Raw genomic sequence first — 19,967 nt, forward strand, 5'->3', positions numbered from 1 at the left:
CGTGGGGTAGCTCGGGGGGGGAGAGATCGTGATAGAGAGAGGGAGAGAGACACGGGGGGGGGGGGGGCGTGGGAGGTCGGCCTCCCAACACAAAAGCACGTGCCAAATGCCGCGGCGTTTTTTTTTCCGACGCGTGTCTGCCGTCACCCCTCCCGACTGACAGCTGTCCTCGAGCGGGCGGCTCGGGCGTGGCGGCGGTAACGGGGCGCCGAACGGTCACCCGCTCCCACCGGCCTTCCGTGAATGCTCGCGCACTGCCCCGCTCCCACCGGGCCTTCCACTGACACTCCCCCACTCCCACCGGGCCTTCCACTGACACTCCCCTGATCCCCCTCTCCCACCGGCCTTCCACTGACACTCCCCTGATCCCCCGCTCCCACCGGCCTTCCACTGACACTCCCCTGATCCCCCGCTCCCTCCGGGCCTTCCACTGACACTCCCCCACTCCCACTGGGCCTTCCACTGACACTCCTCCGATCCCCCGCTCCCACCGGGCCTTCCACTGACACTCCCCTGATCCCCCGCTCCCACTGGGCCTTCCACTGACACTCCCCTGATCCCCCGCTCCCTCCGGGCCTTCCACTGACACTCCCCCGCTCCCACTGGGCCTTCCACTGACACTCCTCCAATCCCCCGCTCCCACCGGGCCTTCCACTGACACTCCTCCGATCCCACCGGGCCTTCTACTGACACTCCCCCGCTCCCTCCGGGCCTTCCACTGACACTCCCCCGCTCCCACTGGGCCTTCCACTGACACTCCTCCGATCCCCCGCTCCCACCGGGCCTTCCACTGACACTCCTCCGATCCCACCGGGCCTTCTACTGACACTCCCCCGCTCCCTCCGGGCCTTCCACTGACACTCCCCCGCTCCCACCGGGCCTTCCACTGACACTCCCCTGATCCCACTGGGCCTTCCACGAATGCTCGCGTGCTCCCTCCGGGCCTTCCACAAACGACCTCGCTCGTGCGTCAGGGCGCCCGTCGCGAGCGGACCCCCCCGAACCGGCGTTAGATTCGCACGCCCACCTTGCGCTAGCGGGGACCCAACCGCCGTCGTTTGCTTTTACAGATGAAAGCGGTTTCGTTTGTTTGCTCCGTGTTCCGGACTGAAAACTCATTTCTTTAGTTTGTCGTCGTCGTCCCCCCGCCCTTCCTCCGATTAGCACGGTTGGCTACGTACGGTGCGAAAGAGGTTCAACGTACACACGTGGCGAGTGATATCACAAATCGGTCGCGGGAATGTATGCATGTTGTTGAACTTATTGTGTACCGTACATAACCAACCGTGTTAATCGGAGGTGCGGGGGAAGGACAAAAAACCGACAGCCAATTGACAAAGGGGGTGGAGATGGGATTTGCAAACCCTAGCTCCATCACAGTTGCTGAGCAAAGGCCCAAAGTTACCAACTAAATATTTAACTATTTTAATTTTTCCAGGTAATGCCCACTGAGCTATATAGCTCGTTTTCAGAAGCAACCTGGTCACAAATGATATCCCAAATGAAGATGCTTATCACGTGGACATTTGTAGCAGCCAAATGCTCCGAACGCATGTTTATAAAGCTCCTACGTTTCTAATTTCCACGCGGCCAGCAACAAATGGCACCGTCAAAGTTGTAATAGATAACAGTCGATACGTTTCTTGAATTTGCACGAGGTTATTTTTAGAGCTCGGACAGTGTGTGTCGTGACCAATGTGGTGAGTGGGGGAGTGAGTGTCGTCGTGACCGACAGTGTGGTGAGTGAGTGAGAGGGGGGGAGAGCGCTTTTGAGTGAGTGTGCGGTCGTGACCGACAGTGTGGTGAGTGAGTGGGTGGGGGGGGGGGGTGGTACATGGGCAGGACAAAAGAAAGATGGAAGTGCTGTTAGCGAGCACCTACGAAGCCCGGGGCGATAGACGAGGTGGCGGGTGGCCATGTCACACACACGGACACAGACAGACAGAGACAGACACACACGCGGACACACACACAGACACAGACACACACACGTGCCAAGGCCTCCAGCCACGGGATTATCCGTGGCCCCTAATGAAGCGTGCCAGGCCCAGATTACCGGGATTGCGCTCCTAAACGTTGGGTCATTCTCCCAGAGCTGCTTAAGTGTCGCTTGAAGCGAGGCCCTCCCTTGTTTGGGGGCAGGGGTGGCAGGCAAACTCTGCCGCCACCCCCTCCCGTGCTCGCTCGCCGCCAGCCACCGGCCGCTGCCACCATTGGCACCACCGCCACTCCCTCCAGCACCACCGCCACTGCCATCACCAGCACCACTACTGCCACCACCACCTCCACCACTAGCACCACCACCTCTGATGCCAGCATCACCAGCACCACCACCTCCGCTACCACCAGCACCGCCACTCCCTCCAGCACCACCGCCACTGCCATCACCAGCACCACAACTGCTACTGCCACCTCCGATGCCAGCACCACCACCTCCACTACCACCACCAGCACCACCACCTCTGATTCCACCACCACCAGCACCGCCACTGCCACCACCAGCACCCACCACAAGTGCCACCGCCACCAGCACTACCACTGGCGCCACCACTGGCTACTGCTGCCACTTTGTCTCAAAGCGGCAGTGGTGAGATGTAAATTTCCTCACCTGGTACACAGGAGGTCGTGGGTTCGATGCCGACCCCTGACGCCTGCTGTTTATTTGGAGTTTGGGCGTCTCTTTCCCCGTGGTCGCATGGATGTTTCTCCCAGGTTCGTCTGCTTTTTACCTCTTCTAAATGCTTCAGAAGCGACCTGGCCACAAATGATTGCTCGGCGAAGTGGCTTGTCATGTGGACATTTATCGCGACCAACTACTCTTTACTGCATGTTTTCTAAATGTGGAGGGAAAACCCAGAGGACCCGTAGAAAAATTCAATTGACCACGGGGAGAACATGCACACTCCAAATATGCAAGCATCAGGATAGGGATCGAACCCTAGACCTCCTGCATACCAGGCGAGGTCGTTAACATCTCACCACCGTGGCACCCCAATCTTTCGTGGGGTCAATCAAATGAGAGTACCCCTTTGCACGGATGTCAACAGTTTTTGTCCTTTGGATGGACTCGGCCCCATCATGGGAACGTGGAGTTTCCACCACTGTACTCGCCACCAGCTAAATTCCCCTCCCCCCGCTGGCTGTAACCGCACGGGACGAGCACCACCTCGATGCCTGTCGTCTCACGACCAACTAATTTTTCGCTGTTTGTTGCCCAGAAAACCGTCACCTACCCCGGCTGTCGTCGTCGTCGGCTCTCCGGGCCGCGCGTGTTGTTCGGCTCGATCGTCCCGACGTTTCGCTCCACGCGCCCCAAGCCCTTCTTAACACTCCTGCAGCGCCGCATTCTCACGAGCAAAGCAGAGTTCCTAGCCCCCCCCCCCCCCCCCGCTGCTGCTACCGCCGCTGCAACGCATCCCGCGTTGGTTGGCGGGGTTCACGTTTGTCGTAACCGTCGCATCAGCTGCCGGCGCCGTCACCCCGCCGCCGCTGTTGAGTCCTCGCCGACGATGTATTGTCGGGCTGCAAAACACAGCCATAAATTAACGCGAGATGCGCCATAAGTGGCCGTCGCTGGCAGGGCGGGATGATTGCGGTTATTTACGGAGCCTGATAACGTTACAAATGGCAAGCGCGGTGGAGGGAGCTCCTGTCGCCGGCCAGCGCGCGCTATCCCCTGCCCCCTGCGGTGGTCGCACTTGGCGGGATAATGTGAGCGCGCGTGTCCGTGCGTGTAGGCGTGCGTACGTGTAGGTACGTACGCCTTAAAGTTGCCAAGCGCACAGAAGGCCCCCCCCTCCCCCCGATTTTCTATGCCGCCTTCATCAAACTCGTCGGACTTGGTGGGGGGGGGGGGGCGATGCCAGCCGGTGGGCGTGATGCATTCATTCATAATTTCCGCGCTTTGTTTGTTTACGCGATTATTCACCCGCTCGGTTGGTGCTCGCGATCGTCCGGAAGGTCGGGGGGGTGGGGGTGGGCTCGTGCGAGCGATGCCGCCGTTGCTGCACGGCCCCCCCCCCCCATTGGTACAAAGGCCCCCTGCGACGCAATCGCGGGTCGTGCCACGTGGTGTACCGACGTTTTTCTTGCGCGCGCCAGGAGCTGCTTCAGGAACTGAATTGGAACGTCGAGCATCGTGCCGAAGACGCGCGCGGTCTGACCCGAGAGCGCCTCTCCGCGTGGTGTGGTTGGTTGGTTGGTGAGCGCACAAATCCGGCAGGGCGCATCTGGCTCATCACTCGTGACGGTGATGTTGATCAACGACGGAAGTTTTTTGGGGTTGGATCGCGTAAATGTTAACGTGTCGTTAAACCCGCCACCACCCGACACAGCCAATTAGTAAGGTTTGTCACGTAAACCCACAACATTCACGATTGTAAATGTTGTGGGTTTACTTTCCAACACACCGGCGTGCTGTACGAGTAACTAATTGACACGTTGTATATACGTGACAAACCTTACTAATTGGCTGTGACGGGTTTAACGACACATTTATATGTACGCGCTCGAACCCAAAAAACCCTCTATTCTGGATAATGTTGGTCGGACAAGTCTACTACTCGTTAAACTGATGATGTTTGTTTGAGACCGGGTGAGAAAGAATCCAGACAGGAAGTCTATTTTTCATCGTAGACCTGCGATACCTTAAACACCTTGTAGCATCAGCCTCCAGAACCCAAAACAGTTGAACAGCGAATGTCATAACAGCATCAAAAAAAAGATTCCAAGAGTGAAATTAATAAAAAGTTTAAGGTGTCAAAAAGAGGCAGCCCTGCAAGTGCCTGCTGATGCCACTGCTGGCAGAAGGGCCTCAACTCGACTGAGGTGTGGAGGGTGCTTTGCCTACTCTTCCACGCTGGCCAGAAGGCTCGGTAGAGGTGGGGGTACCCACGCTTTACCGCACCACACGCATCCAACCTCCCTGCGGATCGACTCGCTGCGGCGACAACCCATTTGTCCTCCTGCATGGACAGAGAGAGGGGGTGGAAGTGACAAAGGAAAACTTAATTTCGGAAAACTTAGCACCGCCGTTCGGCGAATTGGACCCACTGGCAAAAACCCTCAGCGCCCCCCAGTTTGGTTGCGTGCCAACCCAGCCTCGCGGGGGGACCCGCTGTTGCCTTTTTTTTTTTACGGAACATCTGCACGGCATCTGGCGAGAGAGCGAGGCGACGCGCGGGCGCGCGCGCGAGTGGTGTCACGGGCACCCCTGTGGCCGCCGGCGCTGGTGGCGGCTAGTTGTTTTTTGTTCGCTCCGAGTCGAGGGTTTCGTGTCGCCGCCGGCGGGGGAGCTGCGCCGGGGCGCTGCCGTTTTTAGAGCCCCAATCGCGGACGAGGGGCGGGGGGAGAGGTGCTAATTAAAAAGCGCGGAATAAAATTAATTGACGATCGAAACATGAATAAATAAGAGACGCGCCTTCACCTGGCTGCGGCGCGGCAGGACGGAGTGAAACACTGTCTCGTAAATGAAATTAGCCATTAGGTGCGTAATTAAAATGTGCGGCGTTAGTGCCGAGGTGACTTGGCGGGGTGCGTGCGTGCGAAGTGAGTGAGTGTGTGCGGGACATATTCTCACTGGGCACAATCCCATGCCAAGCGCGACTGATTTAGCAACCGCGGAGCCAACGAGCCCGCCACCGGAACAGGTGATTGCGATATTAAAGATTGCTCCCGCCACGCTTGCCGGGGGAGAATCGTTCTCGCCCGTGGCGTTTTTTGAAGGTCCCGGCCACGGGGAGGGACACGCAGACTCCAAGTAATACAGCAGGCGTCGGGGTCGAACCCACGACCTCCCGTGTACCAAGCGAGGTAGTTAACATCTCCTAGCCGCCGTGGCGTCCCGTATTGTAGATGTGACCAAAGATGAGTTGCCGTAACGAGTGGTCCTGGTTTGTGGAGTCCTGCTTGTTTCAGCTCACATGGGAGAGACTAATCTCAGCCCAAAGGAACATTTTTTTTTCACCGCTCACTCTGCAACGCGAGCATCGTTACACGGGCAGTGCGGCAGGAAAATGCTCTTGTCGTTATTGTTGTGTTTTTTTTTTACTCTGCTCAGCGTGACGGCTAAAAGCGGTCATGGTAACAATGCTTAGCTGCGTCAGTTGATGAAATACTTTCCACGTTTTGAAGTGTTGAGGCCCATCGGGGTGTGGGGGGTGGTGGTTTGTGTGGCTGATGCCTCCGACCGAGCGAGAGAGAGATCCTGTGAGGGTGAGGGGGAGGTCTGCCCAGAATCGCGAACACCCACATCGATTCACATTTCATTTTCGCGCAGCCTTGATTAAACACAAATTTGAACTTTATCCGGCTGCGGTTGCGCCCATGTGTGCGTGTGAGTTAGTCACCAGTTGAAGAGAGCTTAGAAATGTGAGCTTAAATGTATTTATGTTAAGCAACAACTGGCCATGAAGCCACGCGCGCCGTGAAATATCGACTTGGATTAATAAAAAGTAACGCCGCACGTTTATGCATGTACGTATGCGTGTTGAACTTCTTTCGCACCGTACGTAGCCGACAACACCGCTGGCTGAGATGTGGTTTGATTTGGCCGACGGGCGCAGGTCGAGATAGCTGACGTGGTCTGGGCAAGTTTGAAAGCACCGCTAAGTACGGTAAATGGCGAAAAACCATGAACAGGCGTTTTTCTGGTCACACTTACAATATAGGGAACGGCATTCACCCATCTTGGGCTGCCCTGGTGGTTGTTGGTTCTTCCCCCGGGAACTGTCAAGTCGGTGTTTGACCACCACAGTGGCGACACGTTAAATGCCTCATCTGGTATGCAGGAGGTCGTGGGTTCGATCCCGACCCTGACGCCTGCCTGCTGTATATTTGGAGTTTGCGTGTCTCTCTCCCCGTGGTCGCGTGGATTTTTCTCAGGTTTTTCCCTCCTCATTTAGAATCGGCGTCCGTTTGGAGTATTTGGCCACTGTAAATGTCCACGTGATAATATCATTTGTGATAGCCAGGTCGTTTCTGAAAAAAATGGCTCTGTAGCCTTAGTGGGCCTTTACCTGGTAAACTAAATAGTTCGTCCGTGGTTACACGAACTACGGCTCGTCACGCGACTCGTTAGCGGCCCCCGGATCGTTCGGTTATGTGCGCGGAGTTCAGACACTTTATCAGAATCGGAATCTTTATTTCGACTTGGAAGAATCCGATGAGCTGTGAAGCTCTTACAGATGTTCCAGTAGCGGCGGCTCGGAAAGTTACGACGACAAGCAATGCAGAAATAGACGGGAGTGCAAAGTGATAGGAAAGTTAAGCAAGCCACCAAATAACAAATATCTGTAATTTTTAGGCGTCTCTCCTCTTGCTCGCATCCAGTTTCCGCGACCCTCGATTCGTATTCTGCTTTCCCATCGTTGTTGTCCCGTGGAGTTGTCGCCTCTCGCGTAGGATTCCGCGCTTGCTCGGCCCGCGTAGCTCCCCCGACGGGGACCTCGGGGCTGTACCGCGAGTTGGTTGGCACGATGACGTGAAGAGGAGGAAGATCGCTCCGAGCACGTGGGAGCGAAACGTTGGACTTCACGCCGAACTAAAAACCCGGAACAACCCGAACACGCGTCCGGAGCTGTCTTTCATCGTCTCTCCTTGTAAAAAGCAACTTTGTGATGCAATTAAATTTAGCCGCTGCGTAAATATGAGTCGAGCGCTTGCCCGGGATGGGACAGCGTTTCGAACGCTGACGTTTTTGGCGTAACGGCGTTATTGAGAAAGTCGTACGTTAATGCGCACGCGCGTACGCACGCACGCGTGTGTGTGTGTGTGTGCACGTGTAGCACGGCGGTTGGCGTTCATTGATTTTTACCGCAGCTCCAATCCCTCGTGGAAGCAGTAACTCAGGTGGTGTGGAGCGGGTGCAAAAACCGGACGTGATGTCACGTAAATCATACACATTTTTACATGGAAACCTTGCCCAGTGGCTGCAGTGGGGCGGCTCTGCATGTGATTTTTAAGCGACCGATGGGGAGGTGCGAGGTGAGGTGAGGTGGGGGGGGGGATCGGGCTGGTAGTGGTGGGAGGGGAAGAGAAAAAAAAGTTCAAGCTGCTGGCCGTTACTTCCGCCGGTGTAATTTAAGCGCCCGTCGCTGGATTTACGCGGAGGGGGAAAAAAAATGATAATGTGGCCGTAAATAACTTGACCGTTTTTTGCCGCAAGAAATTCCTGATTCGGATAAAATATTCTGGCTCGGGCCAGCGCGGACACAGGCTATTAGGTGTTCACTCACAAAGTGGTGCCAAATGTGGAGGGAGGCCTGCCCCCCACGCGTTTTGCCCCTGAGCGCACTTCCCACTGGCCTCAGGCCCTGGATTGAGTCTTTGAGCTGCAGTGAAGCAATGATTTTGCCGATTTGAAGTACTAATGTCTCGTATGGCTGTTGTTCACAAATGGGGTGAAGGTCGTGGGTTCGATCGCAATCATAGCGCCTCCTATATTTGGAGTTTGCACGATCTCCCCGTGGTCCAGGTCCTCCGGTTTTTCCCTCCACATTTAGAATCAACATCACGCGTTTTAGAGTTTGTCTGCGATTTAAATTTCCACGTGATAAGCCACTTCGTTGAGCTACCACTTGTGATAGCCAAGTCGCTTCCGAAAAAGAGCTACGTAGCTCAGTGGGCCTTGCCTTGTAAAATAAACTAAAATGTTTAGTTGAGTTTGAAGACTTCTCCACGAAGAAAGCGGTGAGCAAAGGGAAAATGTGAAATGCTCACCGGCTCGTGGGCAGATGTGTGCCGGGTGGATCGGGAAGATCGACGGCTTGTGTGGCAAGGTCTTCATCCAGCAGTGGATTGATAATGGCTGATTCGTGATGATGATGATGAAGAAATGTTTAAGAACTGCATTGGTCAGTGGTGCCATTGCTGGTTCAAAGCGGAGGTAGGGGACTGACTCGTACTTGGGAGATGGCGCTTGACTGACAATCTTGGAGGTCGCTGTGCACCCTGGGACACATAAGAAAGTTGCCCAGTTTAGGGTTTTTCTCCAAGCAGACGTGGACTCCCCAGAGAAGCCCTTTACGAAAGCAATGATCTACACGAGTGGTCTCCACTCCTTTTCGGAAGCGGGGGGGGTGGTGGTGGCACTTTCGCCGATAAGGGCCGCCACACATTTGAAATCATTGGGGGTTTGACCGCAGCACGATGACGATGATGATGGGGGGTGTTGTCACCATGTTGTGTTTTGTCGGGGGGGAGGGCCGCACTAAAGGCCACCAGAGACCGCCAGCGTCCCCGCGGGCCTTGCAATGAAGGACACTGATTTACGCAATACGCGTGAGCTAAGACCGATTCCTCCCGATAGCTTCACTTGCAATTGCTTGTTTGTTTACAGATTAGTTACTACAGGCACCCAAAATCTGTCCCAATGCTTATGGTTTTCCGTAGCTTAGTTTTTGTCGCTTGTGCTGTGGATCAATCTGCTGGGGCTGTTCTGCGCAAGCCGATTTGTGCTCTGCGTGGAATGTAATAATTCAGTTTTGACTTAACGTCGAGTTAAGTTTGCGATCTTTTCTAATCGTCCGTGACGCGGCGTTTACATTTCGTTACTTTGCCGTTCCTTTGTGTGTGTTTTTTTTTACTTGCTTCATTCTGCCAACCAAGGTCACTCGTGCAAACGAGACTTCACCTTCCGGGCCTCTTGAGTTCTCACCTGGCTAAACGAAAAGTAAAATTAAAAGCAGAAATGTGAAAATAGAAGCTTAGGACCGGCATCACGGGAAACGCAGGTTGCTCGCAACCTTGTCGCGCCTTGCCGCTAGTCAGCCTCGGCTAACACCTGCGCAGCCTCAATCCTTATCTTTCGCGCATAACCTCGCTCCTTCTCTGCCCTCCACTTTAGCGAGAGGACGCGGTGTTTACGCTCCCCTCCTGCGCTTTGGTGCAGCCGAACTTTCGTGAATTGTTCTTTTCCCTCTGTACGCACGTATGTATGTTGGACTTCTTTCACACCGTACGTAAACCACCCTCCCCCTGCCACCCTCCCCCTCCCGCCGTACTCCACAAACCAAAAGGATCGCGCAATTTCCCCGTATTTTACGATGCCGCCACCGCCGGCGCGATCGGGTTGTAGTTTTTTGTTCGTCGGGAGGATCGTTGGAAATCCTACGGCGTTGACCGTGAACCGAGACGCGGGGGACGATGTGATTGTGATAATGGGGCCTCGTCTTGCTAAAAAAAGAGTCGGGCGAGTGGGTGGCCGTGCTGTAAATTAGAGGGCCCAGGGCGAGAAGGGGCAGGCGGTGGGTAGAAAGGGCTTCTCTCATCCCCCCCCTCAACCCGGTGTCAATTTACAAAACTAAAATAAAACTTCATCACAGAAATTACATGGATTTTTTAAAATAAAACCACTTCAGCTCCCTCTTATCTGGAAAGTTTAAGTTGGCTTTGTAAAACTTGTGCCGGGTGGTTTCATGCGACCGAGAATAGCTTGAGCCACATCCCCTAATTTTTTGTCCGTCGGTGCCACCGTCTGCCGTGGGAGTCCTCCTTTTCCGTCACATCTACCTGCAACTTCGCGCACGGAGTCGACCCTTCCTCGTCCGCCTCGTGAACGCTCCTCGCCCTGCGCCCCGGTGCGCGTGTGGGAACGAACGGAGGGATGATGGTCGTAGTAGCGGTCGGCACGCCGGGAGGGAGCCACGGTGGCGAGATGTTAACTACCTTGCCTCGTGTGCAGGAGGCCGTGGGTTCGATCCCGACCCTGACGCCTGCTGCTGTATATTTGGAGTTCGCGTGTCTCTCTCCCCGTGGTCGCGTGGATTTTCTTCTGGGTCCTCCAGTTGTTCCCTCCACATTTTAGAAACGCGCGTTTAGAGTGTTTGGCTGCTGTACATTTCCACGTGATAAGCCGCTTCGTTGAGCTATCATTTGTGGCCAGGTCTCTTCCGAAATAAAAGAGCTATGCAGCTCGGTGAGCCTGAACCTGGTGAAATAAAAAAATAGTTTGGTATCGTTTACTCGTTGTCGAGCCGAGTGTTCGGGCACCAACTAGTCTCACGGCGTGCGATGGCGTTGCGTTGGCGTGCGTTGCCGCACAGGCGTCCGTCTGGACCGAGTGCGGGGCGGCCGGCAGAAGTACAAGCGCAGGATCGACGCGGAGAACAGCCCGTTCCTCGGGCCCCAGCTGGACCAGCCTGCCAAGAAACCACGTGAGCGAGCGAGTGAGAGGAGGCCACAACACCGCTCACCACGCCCGCGGCCCCCCATGCGCCGTACCGGTTCTCTTCGTGGCCGCTCGCGCCCCCCCCCCCACCCACTGCCGCCCCACCACGGTCTGGCTCGAGTGATGACATTCGCTCTTTTTGCGATTCCTCTCCCGCCAGTGAACAAGATCATCTCGCACCTGCTGGTGGCCGAGCCCGAGAAGATGTTTGCGATGCCCGACCCGGCCGTTCCCGAGGGAGAGGTGAAGGCCCTCACGACGCTGTGCGACCTCGCCGACCGCGAGCTCGTCGTCATCATCGGCTGGGCCAAACACGTCCCCGGTGAGAGAGGTCTTAGGGTTTTTTGGTTTGTTTCTCCCTCCTTTCCTTCCTCTCACGGTTTGATGCAGTTGAGAAAAAGTTGAGAGAAATCCCCAAAAGGCCCCACCCCCGAACGGCGGCATTGAAGGTTGTCAGGAGCTGTTGATAGTGAGGTCGTCCCGTGAAATTGGCCACTTGGCTGGCTGGCCAGGCCGAGGGAGCGGCGGCGCAAGGCGTGGCGGAACTCGCACGCCACCGCCCCCCGCCGTGGGTGGTGGGGGGTGACAGCGGGGGGGTGGGTGTGGTTGGGGGGTGGGTGGGAGATGGGGGGGGGCTGTCGCTCCGCCGCCGCTGAGGTGTCGGCGGATCGATCTGCGCGGCGCCGTGAATGGAGATTTGTATCTGGTAATTAATGCATTCGGAACAGCCCCGTTCTATTAATCAGCACGATAAGATAAATTGGACACACCGCCGCCACCGCCGCCGCCGGGAGCGAGCTGTGTGCGCCCGATAGCCATCACCCTGAGGCACCCCGCCCCCCACTACCCACTCTGCTGCTCGCCCTGGGTCCCCGCCTGATTATTGCGTTTAATTAGTGTAACAAGTGGGACGGTACTGGCGCGCGCGCGCGCGCGCACAAACACACACACACGCGCGCGCAGAGGTCTGCCATTGTTTGGCAGCCTTCTGCCTTCTCGTGTTCACGTGGCCGCGATGTCATTGGCGCGGAAGAGGAGAGATCCGTTTGCAAGATAGAGTGGTAAAGGTGCAGCCCTGCAAGTCGTTGTCCACGCCCACTAATGATGGAAGGAGCTCCACCGGAGGAAGCAATACATAGATGGCATTTTGGCCTACTCTTCCGCGCTGGCCAGAAATCTTAAGGGGAGGGGGGGAGGGGTGGAGTTTGAGATTCGAGCACGTTGCTTCAACTGCCGCTGCGCCGGGAGATTGAATGAAGCCAGCGAAATAGACGATTCACCGTCGTAGAGGTCTGCTCACGGCCAGATTCAGCGTCGCCCTAAGAGGTGCTCGCTCACCGCACCGGTTGGTTATAGACGGGAGACGCTGTGTGCAGCCGCAGCGGTTACCGCGTTTGCCGATTTTTCTGGGGGCTCGTTTCTACCAGACCAGCGGAAGCCAGCCTGGCTCACGCTGCCGATGCTTTCACCACGACGAGTTGCGCTCGCACCGTCCCCTTCACAGTGGACGCTAAAGTTCCCGCGACGTTCTCCCGTGCCGGCGTCGCGATCCCGATCATCTGATGAATGGCTCGCAGATCACTGTTCGTTTGGAGGCAACAATCACGCCCTGCCGACAAGGGCGACGCTCGCACGCGGGCCGGGTGCCGCTCCCTCCATTGTGCCGCACAGGGACAACTGCCACCGGGGGTGCCCCTCCTAGCAGGGCGCCTTGAGACGTAGCGCATGCGAACATTAAGGATGTCGACGACGGCGATGATAATTAAACTAGATTAATTTACATCACGCAGTGCAAACATCCAATCTCAAAAACTACTTCACTGTTTAGCCTGCGAGTCGCTTTCATTCGTGACGGTGCTGAACGTAGCGGCCTCTAGTGGCCGCAGGGGGTGGTGACGTGTGAACGCGTACGTATGTATGTTGAACTTCTTTCGCACCGTACATCGCCAACCGTGCTAATCGGAGGTGCAGGAAATGCTTGCGCAACGAAGTGGTTTACGTTGAAATTTATCGCAGCAGCCAAATTCTGTGAACGCATGTTGATTCTAAAATGTGGAGGGGAAATACCGGAGGATCCAAATATACAGCAGGCGTCAAGATCGGGATCGAACCGACGACCTCCTGCAAACGAGGCGAGGGAGTTGACACCCCGCTGACTCTGTGCCCCTCCTGGACATCTGTGAAGAAGAGCTTCACGGCTCATCGGATTTCTCCCGGGACTGAATACGGATTCCGATTGCGAACGCCGCGTTGACACGCATCGCCCCCCCCCCCCGCCACCCCACCCCGTGCCCCTTTTGTCGCCAGGCTTCTCGGTGCTCTCGCTGGGCGACCAGATGTCGCTGCTGCAGAGCGCGTGGATGGAGGTGCTGCTGCTGGGCGTCGTGTTCCGCTCGCTGCCGTGCGACGACGAGCTCGTGTGGGCGGACGACTACGTGATGGACGAGGAGTCGTCGCGCGTCGCCGGCCTCCTGGACCTCAACTCCACCATCCTGCAGCTCGTGCGCAAGTACAAGAGCCTGGCGCTCGACCGCGAGGAGTTCGTCACGCTCAAGGCCATCGCGCTCGCCAACTCGGGTACGCGCGCCCCCCCGCGCCACCGTCACCGCCACCGCCCAGGATCCTAATCACAGACTGCACGCCAGTAGCTGGTCACAGTTGGTTTCGGTATTCAAGTACTTTGATGCTGCTAATCCTGCATAATGCATGGGCATAATGACTTTAAACCCCTCGCCAAACCTCCTACGCATTTCACAAGTAGTACTAATCGCATATCTGCATTTCCCACAAATATGCTAAATTCCTCTTGATATGCAAATTATTTTGTCAAGACGCTCTTCGCCCCTCCATCCCAGCATAAATAGTCGCTCCAAGCCTGGAGCGTGCCATTCAGACTCTGCCTACTTGACAGACCTGTTCTCCACCTGAAGACGGCTGCTTGCGTTGTGGCCGAAACGTCGTGAGAATTATTTTATTATGTTTTATTTTTATTATTTTATTATTTCCCTTCTACGTGACTTTACCGAAAGAACCAAGAAGATATTCAAGTACTTGTCGATCGCAGGCTGCATGCCAATGTCCGGCCACTGTTGGTTCCAGTACTCAAGTGCTTGTGAGTTTCGATTTAAAGCTTTCCTGACTGCAGGGATTCATCTTCTTGGTTCTTTCGGTGAAGTCACGTAGAAGGGAAATAATAAAATGATAAAAATAAAACATAATAAAATACAATTCTCACGACGTTTCGGCCACAACGCAAGAAGAACAGGGCTGTCGGAAGACTGCAACTTGTGAGTTGCAGTCTTCATGCCACGAGAGCTATGCACTTTTAAATTTAGATTGAAAACTAATTTCTTTAGAGCTCCTTTTTGTGTTTAGTTTGTCCTTCCCCCGCGCATCCGATTAGCACTGCTTGCTACGTACGGTGCGAAGGAGGTTTGACGAACGTGCGTACAATAGCAACTGCAATTAGTTCCGGCACTAAAGTGCTTGTGAATCGCAGTCTTCACGCTAATGCCGGTCGCAGTTGCGGCTGCGATCAGTTCTCCAGTTCTAACCTCATCGGTGTGGATTTGGTGAAGGTGGCGCAAGTGACGCACGCAGTTACACCCCATTAAAGTTGACGCATGGATTTTAATCAAGGCTGCAGAGACCTCGAGTCTAAACTGCCGTTAATCACAATCGTAACCCCAAATGCCACTCTCACCCTAATTCCAGTCCTAGTTCAAGCTTGGCCTCGGTCGTTTGGTTACCCAAACGACACGTGCCTTTTAATGTCGACTCGTGTCTACCCCTTCGTGTCCGAGCCGTCGACCGGCGGGCACAGCGGTTAACGCACCGCGACCACGAACCCGTCGACCCCGGTGCGGTTCCCTGCCACCGCTAACATCGGTGACGAGTTGGCATCTGATAACCGGGCCCCTCCAACCCCCCCCCCTCCCCGCTCCGCTCATCAAATCCGCACCGACCAGCGTGGCAGATGATGGTCGGACAACCCCCCAAGCCTGACACGGCGATTCCAACAGCTGTGGTTTGCACCACGGCTGTTAGAATCGCTCTGGATTGCAACCGTCGGCTTGGCACCAATACCACCACCACCACCGCGGCTGACGCGACTGTGTCTCGCCCTTGCTCGCGGCCCACGTGTGCCCCCAGCCGCGAGCGTGTGTGCGTGTGTGCATGTGTGCGTGTGTGCGTGTGTGCGTGCGCCTGCCCCCCCCCCGCCCACGGCCTCCACTAGCAACGTCTGCGCGTCGATGAGAGGCATTGGGCGGCACACCCTTGATTTTTGTGTTTGGTTTGTTGTCCTTCCACCGCACCTCCGATTTTAGCAGTCGGCTACGTACGAAAGAAACGAAACATGCAAATAAAAGAAACAAAGATCTCCCCGTTTAGCCTGAACAGACTGTTGGGACAAGTTCTGTTGGCGATCACCAGTTCAACAAACATATACACATACAGTGACGCACTCGCGCGCGTGAACGCACGCGCACGCATCAGCAGCAGCAGCAGAGGGCTTCTCGTCTTCCCTGCCACTGAGCTTTCCTGGCCTCCGGCTGCAACGGTCGATGGCGCAGTTTGGCCACTCCACTTGCCAATGCCGCCCCCCCCACCCAGTTAGCGCGCAACGGCCCGTGCATGCCCCGCAGTGTGCGTGGAGTGGGTCGGGGGGTGGGACGGTGGTGGGGGTTGGGCAGTGGGCTGTGGGAAGCGTGCGAGGTCGGGGTAGAAAAAAGCGCTTCGGGAGTAAAGAGGGGGGGGGGCGGTGTGTGGGGGGGGGGGGGTTGTTGACGGGAGCTCGTTAATGGGATCTCCCCCAATTTTCCATCGCCCCCCCGGGGCGGACACCGATTTTGCACCGACTGCAGACGACCGTTTAGGAGGCCGCGTAAAACTAACGGTGACAGATGCCGCCCTCGCTCGCAGCCGCCGCCACCGCCGCCGAATTGGGATCCTAAACGGAAAATCTGTGTGGCGGGCGGGCGGGCGGGAGCGGGGGCAATCGGTCTCGCGCGGGAGATTATTTAGTTGTCTTTTTTTACCGGCTTCATTCATTTTGCCGTTTGCATCTCCCGCCGGTCACCCCGACGTTTCGACCGGCGGCTCGCCGAGAGAACGAGCCGACTGCATCTCGTCCGCGATCGAGGACCCCACCCCCCCCCCCCCCGCGCGCTCTCACTTAGGGGTGCGAATTCCCCCGCCGTCACTCACGGTTTGAGTCTCAGGGACCCCCTCTGGAACTTAGGCGGCGAGTGAGATGGGAGAGAGGAGGAGGAGGAGGAGGGCGGTTGGGGACTCGGGACTTAGAAGTCTGTAGCAGCAGCAGCAGCAACAACAACAACAAAAAACCCGCAAGCCAATTTTCCTGCCCGCCCGTCGAGTGGCTGCGGGGCCACTTCCCGGGAGCATTTCCACTCGGCTGGTTAATTCTTGAAGTCGTTTGGTTGGTAGTTAAGTAATTGAATTCAGCGAGCCCTCCTAGATGTGATGGGGAAATGTAATTATGGGCGCCGCGCACACACGCACGGGCGCACACACGCACTGATTCGAGCACCAGCGAGCGGATTTGTGGCGGCGAGGAGGACTGATGAGGCTGTTAAAGCGGGGGGGGGGGGTGGGCCCCAGCCCCTTGCTTGGCACCAGGGAGAAAGCAGCCTCATTTTAAAACTCAACCAGCGAAATCCACTTTGGTGCATCTTCCCGGGCCTCTTTAAGAGGGAGACGCGGCGGCGGGAGGGGGGGGAACGCCTGACCGCTTGCCCTCACGTTACATTTACTTACGCGCCTGCAGACGCATTTCTGCGCCTGATTCGGGCAAGACGAGGTCACCGCGCGCCGCCAGGAATCTCCCCTCCCAAAACCGGGGGGCAAATCCACAACACGCCGGTGTGTTGTACTAGTGACGAATTGGCACGTTCTGTTTACGTGATAAACCTTACTAGTTGGCCGTGTCGGGTGGTGGCGGGTTTAACGACACATTTATATATTTATGCGAGCCAACTCAACCGCTTGTGGATATTTACATGGTAATCAACGTACGTCATTATGCAAGCCCATTGTTCTTGTACCTCCTGTCGATTGTGCGAACTTAAACGTTTTATTTGCTCGAGTTGACGCACGAGCTGGCCCTGCCGATCGAGTCGCCGTGCAGAAACGTGCTCACGTTATCGAATGGGACGGTTCGTTCAACGCCACGCGTAAACGATGACAACGGTTCTTGGTTGTCACCGGACTCCACCACGTTGCAAACTTCCTCCTTCGGTAAATGATCACGTGGTACATCTGCCATCTAGTGGCAAAATCTGGAATGAAAAAAAACTCAAGTAGGGGGAGGGGGGCCACATCGCATTCGCCTCCGCGATTTTTCCCGTAATCGCACTCACGTGGGTTGCAACGTTACTTGACAATGATTACAACGTTTACTTTGCAGAGATTTATTGTGCAATAGTTTACATGACACTTACACTTATTTTGAGTTCCGGATGTTGGCAGTTCAAGAGTGCGATCTCTCTTTGAGCCTCCCGTGATTTGAGTGTGTGTCGGAAGTTACACGGACGCGCTGCTAAAGTAACGAGCCTTTTCGTGATAAATTGAGCACGATTTTCTTTGCTGATGAGATGTGTAACGGTGCACGTCTCTGATAGCTCAGCAAAGTGGCTTATCAAGTGGAAATTTTTAGCTGCCAAATACTGAAAACGCATGGCATTGATTCTAAATGTGGAGGGAAAATCCGGAAGACCCGGGGAAAAATCCGCACTACCACAGGGCGAGAGACACGCAAACTCCAAATATACAGCAGCCGTCAGGGTCGGAATCGAACCCACGAACCTCCCTGTATACCAGGCGAGATAGTTAACATCTCCTACCCACCGTGATGATGATGAAGAGAGAGAGAGACACGCAAACTCCAAATTTACAGCAGGTGTCAGGGTCGGGATCGAACCCACGGACCTCCCGTATACCAGGCGAAATAGTTGACATCTCCTCCCCACCGTGACGCCCAGTCGCGACAAGACCGTCGCGATTCTCCAATCGACGCGTTCATTCCGTGTCGCGGCCGCCCCTCCCAACTGCCCGCCCCAACCTCCCCCTCCCCTTGTCGCGTGCCACTACCGCACCCCCTCCCCCCGCTAACCCCGTCGTCGCCGCTGGCCCGCCCGTTGGTCGTGCTGCGCGCAGACTCGATGCACATAGAGGACGGCGGTGCGGTGCAGCGTCTCCAGGACGGCCTCCACGAGGCCCTGCAGGAGCACGGCGCCAGCCAGCACGCCGACGAGCCGCGCCGCGCCGGCAAGCTGCTCATGACGCTGCCGCTCCTCCGGCAGACGGCGACGCGCGCCGTGCAGTTCTTCTACTCGGTCAAGCTGGAGGGGAAGGTGCCCATGCACAAACTTTTCCTGGAGATGCTCGAGGCCAAGATCTGAATTGGAGGCGCGGCGTTTCCTTCACGAGCTGCCCCGGCGTTGCGTCCGCGACGATGTTCGACCACCCCACCCCCCCACCACCAGCCCCCACCACACCGCCACCCACACCACACCCCACCTACCCACTCCACCTGCCCGCCCCCCCCCCCCCCCACAAAACTGGAGCGATGAGACGAGAACTTTTGTGGAGACCGCTACCGCGGTGGTGACGATGGTGATGACGTTGCCGGCAACGTGCCCGCTGTTTCCCTCTACGCCCGCACCCCTCGCCGAACATCACCCCACCGACCCCCCCCCCCCCCCATCGACCCCCCACCACCCCCACCATGTTTTGGGGAGAGGGGGGAGCAACGTCAGGTCGTGCAAGCCGCAGCCGGGAAAGCAAAATGATGTTGTCAGGCTAACGGCGAGATGCTGCCAGCCGCCCCCACCCCCCGCTCTCCGGTGGTGGCGTTGACGATGGGAGGAGGATGAGGAGTGTTGGGTCGGAGCGAGCCGGAACCTCGCTGCGGCCGGCGCTGGCGGCCCGAGGCAGTGGCCACGAGGAGTTCGCGGGGAGAGCACCACGCGGCCCACTTCCCAGCAAGTGTGGGTTGTTGCCAGCTCGCCTCGCTCGCTCCGCGTGGCGGGTACATTTTATTAATTGGAATGCGTCGTGGGGGTGGCGCTGGGTGGGTGAGGGGGAGCAGGAGGGGTTGGGGGGGGGGGGCATTTGGCGTGGTGATAGCGCGTGTGTCCGTAGCCTGATTTTGGCTGCTTCCGCACAGTGTACACGGAGCCCGGGGAGGGGGGGGGGACCCCAAGGGGTCCTCGACAACTCTGGTCGCAAAAAAAGACTCTTACTCACAAATGCAATTCGTGTCGCCTAATGTTCGTCTGAATGTCCGTGTTTGAAGACGAGGGGGGGGGGTGGAGGTGCGGGTAGCGTGGTCGTACGCTAGAGGTGGATGGATGAACCATTTTCATTCCCGCGGGGCCCCCGAATTGGACTCGGATGCCGCCAGCAGCGAGCCCGCGCGGCAGTCTCCCCCCCCCGGCGCTGTCCGCAAGTTACGCCGCCGAATGTCACCGCGAGCGCTCGGCCACCGCCTTTCGTCGTCCGGGGTGAGAAACGTTGCCCTCCGGCGCCCGGATTAGCGCGGCGGTCCAAGGCCTGCTCGCGGTCGCGGATAAGTGTCGTTCGCTGGGTGGGGGGGGAGGTAGGTTCGTGAAGGGAGGAGGCACCGGGACGCGGGCCAAAGGGTAATTGGTTTTGTCTTCCACTGTCTACGCGCCACGCGCACAGCAACGACAACAACAACGGCCGCCGCCGTTCGCTACTAAGTGGCGGTCACTGCGACGCTTGTGCCAGGCTGTGTGCATTTTAGGGCCAAGTGAAG

The 19,967-nt window shown here is 56.7% G+C and overlaps 1 protein-coding gene across 3 annotated transcripts in view; it reads left to right on the forward strand.

Annotated features, from left to right (window-relative positions):
• Nucleotides 1–19,268, forward strand: part of LOC144949086 (estrogen-related receptor gamma-like) — a 101,019-nt gene extending 81,751 nt beyond the window's left edge. For all 3 annotated transcript variants that reach the window (XM_078878920.1, XM_078878922.1, XM_078878919.1), the window contains exons 4-7: nt 11,043–11,153; nt 11,328–11,489; nt 13,475–13,744; nt 18,344–19,268. In XM_078878920.1, the coding sequence (XP_078735046.1) occupies nt 11,043–11,153; nt 11,328–11,489; nt 13,475–13,744; nt 18,344–18,588 (788 nt within the window). In that variant the 3' untranslated portion in view covers nt 18,589–19,268. The remainder of the gene's footprint in view (nt 1–11,042; nt 11,154–11,327; nt 11,490–13,474; nt 13,745–18,343) is intronic.
• Nucleotides 19,269–19,967: the final 699 nt, after the last annotated feature.

Source organism: Lampetra fluviatilis, chromosome 52 (genome assembly GCF_964198595.1).
Source record: "Lampetra fluviatilis chromosome 52, kcLamFluv1.1, whole genome shotgun sequence".
Lineage (NCBI taxonomy): Eukaryota > Metazoa > Chordata > Hyperoartia > Petromyzontiformes > Petromyzontidae > Lampetra > Lampetra fluviatilis.